Genomic DNA, 12,890 nt, shown 5'->3' on the forward strand with positions numbered 1-12,890 from the left:
TCACGCAAATTCTTCTGCTAGTTGGGGTTTAGTCCACTTTTGTATCCTGCCCTTCAAAGCTCAGGGGTCCAAGATTATCTTCTGTGTCTGTGTTAATTGGTTTCCCTTTTCTTTGTTGAAGAGGGTCTGTGCAGTCCTTCTGCCTAGTCCGCCATCTTGCCGGAACTCCGAATTTTTGTCAAGGTTTTGCAATATAGTGCAGAAACAGATAAAAGACACTAAAGTGAAGAAGAAAGTTGTTTTATGAATAGGACTGAGCAACACTTTCTTAGAATTCAAAAAAAAAGTATAGTGGTCACCTAATTATCGATTCATTATCTTCTCTGATTGTATAACCAAGAAGATTCTTTTCTGTTCCATTCCTCATTTTTCCGTTTCCTAGAAATTTTCATCAGATGAAGGGAAGTGGGAAAGAAGTTTCCCTGGGTGTATGGCTACAGACAGTAGACAGCATGTTCTTTTATTTAAATATCTGGACTAGATACTCATGGTAATGGTGCTGATAATAACAATTTATATCAACAGAGTACTTACGTGCCAGGGACTATGCTAAGAATTTTACACAGATTATTTCATTTAACCATCACAAAAACAATTAAATAAGATATTATTGCGAATCCCAATTCTTAGGTAAGAAAATTAAAGCTTAAAATGGAGTTTTCAACCTTAGCACTATTGACATTTTAGGGCAGATATATCCTTGTTGTGGGGGCTGTTTTGTTCCCTGCAGGGCAGAACAGAATCCTTGGCCTCTACTTACTAAGATTCCAGTAGTACTACCTTCTTCTCCAACTTGTGACCACCAAAAATGTGTCCAAACATTACCAAATGTCCCTTGGTGTGTGCAAAGGCAAATCCTGGTTGGAAACCACTGGTTTAAATTATCTGCTTAAGATTACATAAACAGGAAACAGAAGAGCTGGGATTTGAAACTTAAGTTGCCTGGATTGACAGTCCAAGCTTTTAAAAATTTTTTAGAATAAACTGATCTTTGACAAAGGGCTTAACCCTATTAAAAAAGGAAGAGACAGTCTCTTTAACAAATGGTGCTGGCAAAAGTAGATATCCATTTGCAGAAAAATGAAGCAAGATCCGTAACTCACAACATATACAAAACTCAAGACAGATCAAAGACCTAAATGTAAAACCTAAAGCTATAAAGTTCATCAAATTAAAAAACAGAGGCAAACTTAGTGGCCAAATTTTACGGCATAAATAGGTTATCAAACATAACCAAAAATGCACAAACAGCAGAAGATAAATTAGATGACTGGGACCTCCTAAAAATCAAATTCTTATGCACATCAAAAGACTTCTCCAAAAGAGTGAAAAGAGAGCCAACAGAGTGGGAAAAATATTTGGCAACCACATATTCCATAACAGACTTATTTCTAAAATTTACAGCAAACTTCAACACCTCAACATCAAAAAGACAAACAATACTGTTCAAAAATGAGCAAAGGACATAGACATTTCACCAAAGATGATATTCAGGCAGAGAACAAACATATGAAGAAATGCTCATGATCATAACCCACTAGTGAGATGCTTATCAAAACAACAATGAGATACCATCTCAACCCAGCAATAATAGCAAAGTCCAACAAGGCAGAAAACAATAAATGCTGGTGAAGGTGTGGAGAGATTGGCACTCTCATATAACGCTGGTGGGACTGTAAAATGGTACAACCACTTGGGAAAACAGTATGGTGCTTTCTTAAAAAATTGGAAATAGAAATACCATTTGATCCAGCAATCCCACTATGAGGATTATATCCTAACGAGATGAGATCCAGGTCACAAACAGATATATGCACACCCTTGTTCATTGCAGCACTGTTCACAATAGCAAAGAGATGGAAACTTATATGGAAATCTAAGTGCCCATCAACCTATGAATGGATAACCAAACTGTGGTACATACACACAGTAGAATATCATGCAACATTAAAGAATAATGAATAATCCATGAAACAACTCATAACATGGATGAACTTGGAAGACATTATATTGAGTGAAATAAGTCAATCATAGAAGGACAAATGTCGTATGAGTCCACTACTTTGAGTCAATGAAAGGTTTACACGTGGAAGGGAACTTTGTTTGTTTGTTACTAGGGAGGGGAGGGGAAGGAAAACTGCTAGCTAAGAGACATGTATTGGTTTGAGAGAAGGGAAAGGCCATATACTAAAAACAGGTGACCAGTACAATTTCACTATGGAAAAGGAGGACACAGAAAGGTGCACGTGCACAAGAGGTGCAGACAACAAAGGTAAATAATTTTACATACACAATACTGTATTTTCAGTAATAACAATCTACAGGTGAATACACAGGTAGACAGGCAAGATGATTAGGTATGAGTAGGCAAAAGGCATATATAGGTTCGGCAAATGCTATCTCTACACACTTATTTCTTTACACTATAAGGATATCATGCCTGGTAAAGTAGAGGGTCAGCAAAAAAGGGGAGGACCCTCCTCAATGAGATGGCTTGACACAGTAACTACAATAATAGGCTCAAGTATAGTAAGGATTGTGAGGATGACACACGACCAGACAGTATTTCGTTCTGTATATAGGATCGTTATGAGTCAGAGGTGACTAGATGGCACTTAACAACCACCCACCATGGCTTAACTTGCAGCCAAACAAAAGACAGGCCTACAAGGTGAATAAGGTAGGTGCATGCATTAGAACAATCAACCATGGAAGATCAGAAGGGCAGCATTTGTGCAGAGAGAAAGTTCAGAGGGCTGGAATGCACAGGAAAGGAGAGACACAGGGAAAACATAACCCACAGGGAGGAAGTGGGAAGAAAGTTGTTACACTGTGGGGATTGCAATCAATATTGCCTTTCACATCATCCGAAACAAGTATCTGTTACTTAGAAAGTGATTCCCCCTCACTTCCCTTCCCATCCCTGGTACCCACCAAAGAACACTGCTTTATATATACATATATATATATATATATATATATATATATATATATATAAAACCCATTCTTGTCCTTTTATAAAAGTGAGATGATACAATTTTTGTCCTTTTGTGATTGACTTAATTTCACTCAACATACTGTCCTCCAGATTTATCCATGTTATGTTTCAGGAACTCATCATTATTCTTTATAGCTGTAGTATTTCATTGTATGTGTGTACCACAATTTGTTTATCCGTTCATCCTTTGATGGGCACTTAGATTGTGTCCATCTTTTTTCTATTGTGCATAATACTGCAATGAACATAAGTTTGTATATGTCATTCATGTTGCTGCTGTAACATCTCTAGATATATATGTAGGAGTAGGATTGCTAGATCATAAAATATTTCTATTTTTGGCTTTCTCAGAAGCACCATACCATTTTCTAGCTTTGTGAAGAAGCACCATGGTGGTTGTACCATTTTACAATTCCATATGCAATATAAGAGTTCCAATCTCCCTGCAACATTGTGAGCATTTGGTGTTTTGTTTTGTTTTAATCACTGCAATTTTTGGAGTATTGAGATGCTATCTTGTAGTTTTGATTTGCATCTTTCTAATGGCTGTTCAAACCCACCAGCCACTCCTCGGAAGGAAGATTGAGCAATCTACTTCCGTAGAGATACTGCCTCGGAAACCCAAAGAGGGGTCACTATGAGCTGAATTGACTAGATGGCAGTGAGTTTAGGGTTTTTTTTTTTTTTTTTTTTGGAGTGACTAATGATCATAAGCATCTTTTCATGTGTTTGTTGCCTGCCTGAATATCTTCTTTAGTGAAATGTCTAAGTCCTTTGTCCATTTTTTAAAATTGGATTGTATTTTTGGTGTTGAGTTGTTAAAGTTTTCTATTTTAGAGATTAGATCCTTATCAGATATGTCATTCCCAAAGATTTTCCCCCAGTCTATAGATCTTTTTATTCTTTTGATAAAGTATTTTGATGAGCTTAAATATTTAATTTTTAGGAGGTCTCTGTTAACTAACTCGTCTTCAGATGTTTGTGCTTTATAGCTGTGTTTGACCAATTATTTCTAAAGAAAATTAGGTCCATGGTTTTGTCCCTTCATCATCCAGGGTCTTTACGGTTTTAGCTTTAACATTTAGGTCTTTGATCCACTATGGGTTACTGTTTGTGTACAGTGTCAGCAATGGATTCTGTTTCTTTTTCTGAAAAGAGATATCCAGTATCACCAGCACCATTTGTTGAAGAGACTATTTCTTCCCCATTGAATGGACTTTGACCTCTTGTCAAAAATGAGCTGCCCACAGATGAATGGATTTACTTCTGAGTTCTCAATTCAATTCCATGGTTTATGTGTCTGTCACTGAACCAGTACTAGGCTGTTTTGATCACTGACTGTATAGTATGTTTGGAGGTTGGGAAACATGAGGCCTCCTAGCTTATTTTTCTTCATTATTGCTTTGGCTATTCAAGGCTTCTTTCCTTTCCTTATAAAGTTAGTGATTAGTTTTGCCATTTCAATAAAGAACAATGTTGGAATCTGGATCAGGAATGCATTATAGCTATAGATCTTGTTGAGCAGTAATGACATTTTCACAATGTTAACTCTTCCAATCCATGAACTTGGGATTTTCATTCATTTATGTAGGTCTATTTTAGTTTCATGCAGTAGTGTTTTATAATTTTCACGGTATAAGTTTTTACATCTCTGGTTAGGTTTATTCCCAGGCATTTTATCCTTTGTAGGGCTACTATAAATTATACTATTTTTTTTATTCACTTTTCAAAGTTCTCCTTATCAGTGTAAAGGAACCCAACTGATTTACGTGTGTTCATCTTGTATTCTGACTCTTTGCTACATCTATTAGATCCCAAAGCTTTCTTTTGGAATCTCTGGGATTTTCTATGTATAGGATCATGTCATCTGCAAACAGAGATAGTTTTACTTCTTCCTTTCCAATCTGGATACCTTTTATTTCCCTTTCTTGCCTTATTGGTCTGGCTAGGACTTCCATTGCAATACTGAGTAAGAGCGATGCTAGTGGGCATCCTTGTCTCATTACTGTTCTCAGGGAGAAGGCTCTCAGTCTTTGTCCATTGAGAATAATGTTGGCTTTTGGTTTAATATATATGCCCTTAATCATATCGAGGAATTTTTCTCCTATTCCCATCTTGCTGGGAGTTTTTATCAGGAAATGGTGTTGGATTTTATCAAATGACTTTTCAGCATCAGTTGAGATGATCACATGATTCTTTTCCTCTGTTTTATTTATGTAGTGAATTAAACTGATTGAGGGGAATAAATCTGTAATTTTCCTTTGATGGGTGGATAAGGGTCATAGTCTTGAGGATCCCACCAGTCTTTATCAGACTATTAAGCCTGGTCTTTTTTTAAAAATGATTTTGAATTTTCTTCTACATTTTTCTCCCAAGACCTCCTAATGTGATCCCTTTCAAAGCAGTCAGGAGTGGTAGCTGGGCACCATCTAGTTCTTCTGGTCTCAGGGTCAAGGAGGTTGGGGTTCATATTGTCCATTAGTCCCTTGGACCAATTGTTTCCTTGTGCCTTTGATTTTCTTTACTCTTCTTTGCTCCAGATGGGGAGACACCAATAGCTGCAACTTAGATGTTCTTGTATTGTTTTCTTGAATTCTTTACGTATTTTTTGGTGCGGTGTCTTCTTTAATCTCTTTCAGAATCTTACATACTCATGTCTTGAATTCATTGTCACTTAGTTCTATTACCAGTTTTTCCTCAGGAAGGTTTTCCATCTCTTTGCTAGTTTGTTTGAGCCATCTTATCCTGTTTATTCCATATGATTTGTAATTAACTGATGTCTTTAAGGCATTAAGTCTGTATTTTGTTTACATATTTCTTTATTGATTGTATGTTTCCTTTTTTTGTAACGTTTTGATATATCTGGAGCTTAGGTTTTTCCTTTTCTCTTTACAGTGCCAACTTTCCTTTGTATTAGTTTATTTGATGTTGTTTTGTGGTGTTGGTCTGTGTATGACTATGATGCTGTCAGTTGAGAATAATTTTTTCTCACTGATGGGTATGATGCGCCACACACACATGGGAATCCTCTGTTGTTGGGAATGTATATCTTCCCTTGTATGATTTTGTGAAGGTGTGCAGGCAGCAGGCTTCCCCTTTATGAAGCTTCAAGTGTGGGGTGGTCAGGATCCCTTCACAGCTGTTATGGGGCCATGTGGTCCTTCCATGTTGGTGTGTGCTGTTAATGTGGCTTCTAGAAAGAACAGGTTATCTTCACAGGTCCAAGGAGGCAACAACTCTGATGAATCAAGTGGAATCTCTACTTAGTTATGGATTGGTGTCCTAATGACTAAGGGAATGTTGAGCATCCTTGCATGTGCTCAGGCAGCCTGAGGTAATAGGTAATACATAGTGTGTGGGAAGGGTGCATGGTGGGCAATCACTGGGTACACCTCACTTCACCACCAGGCAGTGTTTATGATGGGCTGCAGCAGGGCAGGGCAAGTGGTTGAGTGGGATGAGCTGCTTGGGTGTGTCACAGCAAAGGCCAGGTGGGGTCTAAGGCAGGCTTGAGCAAGGCAAGAATAAGAGTGGGCTGTTTTCCAGAGTTTCCCTCTGCTTGTTTGGGCTGTGTATGGGGTCTTTGGGCTTCTCTCTGTGCCATGGGGAAGGCTATGGGCCTATCTCTGGGCAGGATGGGATGTGGGCTTCTCTCTCTGCAGATCAGGGTGCCAGTGGCTGTAGGCTTATGTCAGCCTGATAGTCCAAGCTTTTAACTCTATATACTACATTGCTACATATCCCTACACTATGCTGACTGTAGAGAACAAGAACCAGATGGAGGAGCCTGACATTAAATGTGGAATGCCTCAGTATAGTTTAGTATGATAAGAAAGAGTTCTCAAAGAGTATTTTAGAAAATGAGCATGAAACCACATCTTTTTAACTACATGAGAGTATACTGTCTAGTTAGCAGAAGATTTTTGTCTACCTAACATAACTTGTTCTATGTCATTATATTTCAGAGGATTAAAATTAAATAGATGTGAAAATTTTAAATTAAATTTTTTGTTGCCTTGAAATTTCACTAAGATCAAAGATAAAGCCTTCCATCTGTCATGATTTGGAGTTTACTTGGTAGTACAGGCATCCCCTGCTATCCGAAAAGTAGAGAGTTCCTATGAAAGCTTTTCTAAGCCAAAATGGAATAAAGCAAAGAAGCAATTACCATTAATTTATATGGGAAAATATTTTGAGCATTCCCAGCCCTAACCCTCTTTGGGGAAGTGCTTCGGTTAAAAGAGCTGCCTCACCTAAGGTCACACCATCTTCCCAGAGCAGCCACATCCAATGATTGATTGATGAAGTTTCTAAATTCCCTGCTCCCTCCCCCCATCTTGGAACAATACTAATCCACAGATCCAGAGCTTCCCACGGGTCAGCCAGCCGAGGCCTATGCAAACACTGCCCTACAGCTCAATTTCTCCCTCTGCCCAATCTAGTTCCCTTACCTTCAACAAATGTTAATCTCAATAGTACCACCTAATAAACTTCCTAAAAATAATCACTTCTATGTCAGAATCTGTTTCTCATGGAACTTAACTTGCAATAGCCTTCAAAGTTCAGAAATTCATTTTTTTGCTCTGTCCTTTAATGCATATATCCTCTGCCAACCATCATGTTTCTTACTAGACAAACATAAAAAAAAAACCCATCAAGACAAGTATCCTTGATCCCCTGGCTATCTTTCCTTGAGGACATGCAACCTAGAAAGGACAACAACTTAGATGATGTGTGCAAAGCAGCTTTTCCCTTCTTAAGACATGCTAATTTTCATAGTAAGAAAAAGAGATCTGGGAACAAATAAGAAACTTTACTCATAGTAAGTAAGTTAATTACTATTTCCAGGATCTTTGAAATATAAACAACAGAAAGCAAAGCTGGCTGAGTATTTTCAGTAAATTGAATTGAACAGGTTAATAAACAGCCTTTAAAGTCTTTTTCAACCCTGAGGTTCTATCCTTTCTGGTAACACTTTACAAAGTGACTTGCATGGACTACCAGAGTCAAAACAGGATCAATGAAAGAAGAGCTCAAATTCAGGTAGTTTTGGAGACTGTTACTTTCTTTACTCCTTTCCAGAAGGTGTTGTTGTTGTTATGTGCTGTCAAGTCAGACTCGACTCATAGCGACCCCTCCTTGGATTTCAAGATAGACGATGCTTTTAAGAAGTTCTAGAAGTACTCAGGTAAATAACTTATTTAATTTTGTTTAGACAAACATCTTCCAAAATTACTTAGAGTGTTTGTTTACCTTACATCTGTTAACATCAGAAGGAATATGCCTTGAGAAACATCACTCTGCCGTGCACAACATATTACCTTTGCTCCCATTTTGAAGCTTAATGAATACTGAAATAACAAAGCATGTTCTTAAAAGCATTAGTACTGTCAATTACTGCAGGCCTTAAAACTATGGATGTAGGTCTCCTTGAAGTGGTATACACAATATTTTAATTGAACAACCATTTCTTGCACCAGAACTCATTGCTATCAACTTAATTCCAACTCACAGCAACCCTTCAGGACAGAGTAGAACTGCTCCGTAGGGTTGCCAAGGCTGTAATCTTTACAGAAGCACATTACCACATTTTTTGCCCCACAAAGCAGCTGGTGGGTTCAAAATGCTGATCTATCAGTTGGCAGCTGAGTGTGTAACCACTGTGCCACCAGGGCTCCACTTCATGCACAGTAATATAAAAGATGATCGTTTCATCAACATTCTTTGTGAGCAAACTTTATTTCCAGACTTTAAAAATATGAAGTTACAAGTAATAAACAGTAAATTGAAACAAAATTTTTAATATCTACTTTGAATGCTAATGGCCAAATTGACATCCTTAAAAATCGATAAGCTACACTATACATGAAATAAAGCAGATTTTTATAATTGTGTACAACTTCTTAGACATTTAAGTACCTATATTTAAGAACTAATAAGCAAGAACACATGATACTCCTGCAACTAAACATCTACACTATCTTCAAAAATCAATAAAACTATAGTCAGAGTAGGCATTCTAAGCAGAGTTTCATTATTTGAATGCTATAAATACTACATATTTTTACCTTGATATGATCAATGTTTACTGTAAAACAGACCTTGAATGCTTAAAACACAAACTTTCCCTAAACAAGAAGATAAGAGTTACTAATGCCTCAACAGTCCTGAGTGTGAGAACATTTCTGGTTGAGAATTAAGTAGAGAACTTTACATACATGCAGTTATTCATCAAATGTTTATGAGTACTTTGTATATCAAATTCTGTTCTAGGCACTGGTGTTTCAACAGTATATAAAAAGGAGACAGACATTCCTGCCTTCTGGAGCTTACAGTCTAATGGGGGCTGTAAGGTGATGGATAATATACTTAATACATTTATATAAAATTGTATGAAATAAATACTATGTTAGTGAAAAGGGAAGAAATAAAACTAGGAAAAGGAGTAAAGGGCATTGGGAGTAGGCTAGAAGGGCTGGCTAAGAAAGGCCTCAGTCAAACGGTGACTGTAAGAGGGGAGGGAGCAAACCAGACAGATTCTGCAAGAAGAAAACTCTGGGCAGAGGGGTTAATAAGAAAGGACAAGGCCCTGAGAAAGGTGCATGTCTGGCTTTGGAGAAAGGTAAAGAGGCCAGGGTTGCCGAGTAGTGAAGCAAGAGGAAAATAGGGTATAAGTCAGAATTATGGAGGAGCCAGATAAAGACTGGTAGACCACTGTAAGATCTTTGGTTCTTACTTCCACTTATTATGGCAAGGCAGGGGAGGATTTTGAGTGGAGGAATGATCTGATCTGACTTCAATTTTAACAGAATCTGTTGACAATTAGATGATAAGTGAGGAGGAGTAGTGTTGGGAGAGGCAATCCTAAATGAGCTTGGAATGTCCCTGCACTTTCTTGCTGGATATGCCAAGAAGGCTCTGATCACTTCTGACCTGGGCCATTTCTCAGGTTGTGTTTGTAGCCAGCAACCCCAAGGGTGAGGTAATGCCTTCTTGTAGAATAGAGCAGCCTTGCTCACTGCCTACAATAAAAATAATAGATTCTCCACTTCAGAGTTTCTCAGCTGCAACATAAACCCACTGCAGCTACCTGGGTTCTTCTGGGATGTCCTCACGGAATTTGGAGTGCACAGGGAACTGGCACCATCATGAAGCTCATGTTGCTTGCTGTGAAATGGGGTGATAGTTGGAAGCAAAATGGGATCAAGGGAGGGTTTTTGTAATATCTTGTTTTTTTTTTTAATGGGAGAAATAATAATATATAGTTTAACCCTATACTTTCTTATGTAAGGTCTAAATCAGTTTCTTACAGATGTATAGATCAATGTACATTGTCTCAGTAGTGCTATAAAAATATTTTTCACTTCATGGACCAGGGGGTCTGCAGACCACATTTTGAGATCTGCTGTTTTATAATAAATAAACTATTTGGCTAAACTGTTTAAGGTTACAAGGCAAGCACACAATATAGATTCCACACAGACCTACCTAAAAGTTCTTAATGTTGCAGTTTCTTAAATTAAAAGGATAGGTCCCAAATCTGGCTAACAGAATCATTTGGAAAATATAAGTCTGGAATATTTTGTATTGTGATACAGAAATGAAGGGTAATCATGTAATAATAAATGCAAACAGAAGATGGCAGCCTTCAAAATATTTAGAGAAGATTGGTTGTTTAGGGCATGATCTGGGACGCACAAGGAATCTAGTACATGTAAGATATTTCTAATTGAAAGGAGAAAAAAAAAAAAGCCTGATATTTGCAGCAGGTAAATCCATACCTTCACATTACCAGTTAGATTTTCCCAGTTGCCTAAAAGGCAGTTTAAAGGAAGATACACAGCTGACACAATATTCTGAACTTTAAGAATATAATCTGTTTTACTGGCCTGGTTAACTGATTTACAAAACAGTATTTTATGAGTATGGTCACCTTAAATCCAATCTTTTACTTAACAAAGATATGAAGACCACAAAAATATTTCTCTACTATTTATTTGGCTTTCAGTAAAAGTACAATAAACTTTTTGTGAAATTATTTAGGTCCTTGGTATTCAAACTTTTAACAAAGTCCAAATCGCTTGTAATAGATCCTGTAGTGTAGTCTTATATATGAGAATATAGACATATTCACTTCTGGAGATAAGTAATATGTAAACAGTCAAAGTGGGCTCTGAGACATTAGGCACATGTCTCTAAATAATTTAGAATTGGTATATATGTTTTTCCAAAGTGCTTTTTAATGCCTAAGACACAGAAAGCATGCCATTTTCAATGAATTAAATTTCAAAGCTATTTATGGTTAATTTTTGTAACAGAAAAGAATAATATTTATGATCTTTCTCCCTCCTATTTAGGGACCCTCATTACCAAGCTTACTTTCATAGTTTTTCTTAATTAGCTCTAGAACTCCTAATCTGGCTAAACGGGAAATTATAGAGAACTCATTGAGTTTTGGTTTCTTCTCTGCAAGGCCAGCCTTCTTCCTCTCATATGGCAGGAGACTTTTTTCCCTGTCTCAGAAACCACCACTTGTTTCCACATACCCTTGATTTTTTTTTATTAGATTTGAGTGCATCACTAAACAAAGTTAATAGTTGGGTAGTAAAACAAGAACAACAACTTATCCAGAAAAAGAACTATATTTGAGGAATTATGTGGAAACTACGGCAACATACTGACACGTAAGTACAGATTCACAGTTTGGGGTGGTCTGGCTCTCCAAGATGGAATACAGGATGTGTTAAATATGTTAATAAACGATTTCAATGCCCATTTATCATTTACTAAAAGCAAAAAGATTATTCCTAGTCAAACTAGGCATCTAGATGATGCAATACTAATTTTAAAAATATGAATAATGAATAGGAACTAGTTATTTCTCTTACCTGGCCATTTACATACACTTAGATTTGTCTCATCTTTACAAAAAGTAAAGACAAGACCCTTGATTAATACACTAAGGTGTTTATCTATCAAAAACTATCATAGTTTCTGATAAGCTAAAGCATTACTACATTTATATAGTCTGTGCCACAATCAAAATTATGCAACCTAATTTTGTCATGTCCCTGGAAGTAATAAGATATTTACAATGAACACATTTATTCAACTTCTAAAAAAAATATATTAACAAATTCATAATTTACCTTCCAAGCATGATAGGTACCAGAAGGATCTGTCTGATATAATCTTGGGATACCGTCATCATCAAAACCTACAATTAAGGCAGAAATCCCAAAAGGTCTTCGTCCATTGCTCTGAGTATATTTCTGAAAAATAAAATGTTTTAATAACCATTGATTTTGGGAGGTCACTACAAAGGATAACACTATTACTTATCAAGTAAATTCTAATATTCCTGCCAAAATCATCTACTTTACCAGTTCTTATCTACTTATTTTAGAGCCTCTTCCTGAAACCTAACCAGACTAACCTCAGGTCCCAGGTAAAGTTGTTACTGTGAACTATGCTGTGGAAGCATGTCCTTGATTTATCCAGAAGGACACTGTAGTCGTTACTGTTATCAAGTACTCAGTTCATTATACACTAAGTTATCTCTATTTGAAAACCAAAGAAGACGTTTTTAGTCCCGTGACAAGGAAACTTTGTATCTCTTGGGGAAAAAGAGTACTCTTTCTCTTCAGACAATAGGGCAGTGAAACCAATTGTATTTCTTTCTACTTTAGTGCCAGGAAATTTCCTGGATTTATAGTCAAGGGGTGTGGTATAGTAAATTACTTTCTGTGGCTTTTCTACCCATAAGTCTTTGTAAACTCCAAGGTGGAATTTGCTATGAGCAACTGAGGAGCTCCTGATTGCTGAAGGTATCCACCTGGAGTATTTCTGTTGGGAGTGGCACAAAACAATGTTCTGGGAGGTGCCCACTCTC

At 37.0% G+C, this 12,890-nt stretch overlaps 1 protein-coding gene across 1 annotated transcript in view; it reads right to left on the minus strand.

Annotated features, from left to right (window-relative positions):
• PSMA8 (proteasome 20S subunit alpha 8) overlaps positions 1–12,890 on the minus strand; it is a 46,455-nt gene that overhangs the window by 15,507 nt on the left and 18,058 nt on the right. Inside the window, exon 4 of the mRNA XM_007935567.1 lies at positions 12,148–12,270. Coding sequence (XP_007933758.1) covers positions 12,148–12,270 — 123 coding nt within the window. The remainder of the gene's footprint in view (positions 1–12,147; positions 12,271–12,890) is intronic.

The sequence above is a fragment of the Orycteropus afer genome, unplaced genomic scaffold, assembly GCF_000298275.1.
Source record: "Orycteropus afer afer isolate SDZICR_OR568_19922 unplaced genomic scaffold, OryAfe1.0 scaffold00030, whole genome shotgun sequence".
NCBI lineage: Eukaryota > Metazoa > Chordata > Mammalia > Tubulidentata > Orycteropodidae > Orycteropus > Orycteropus afer.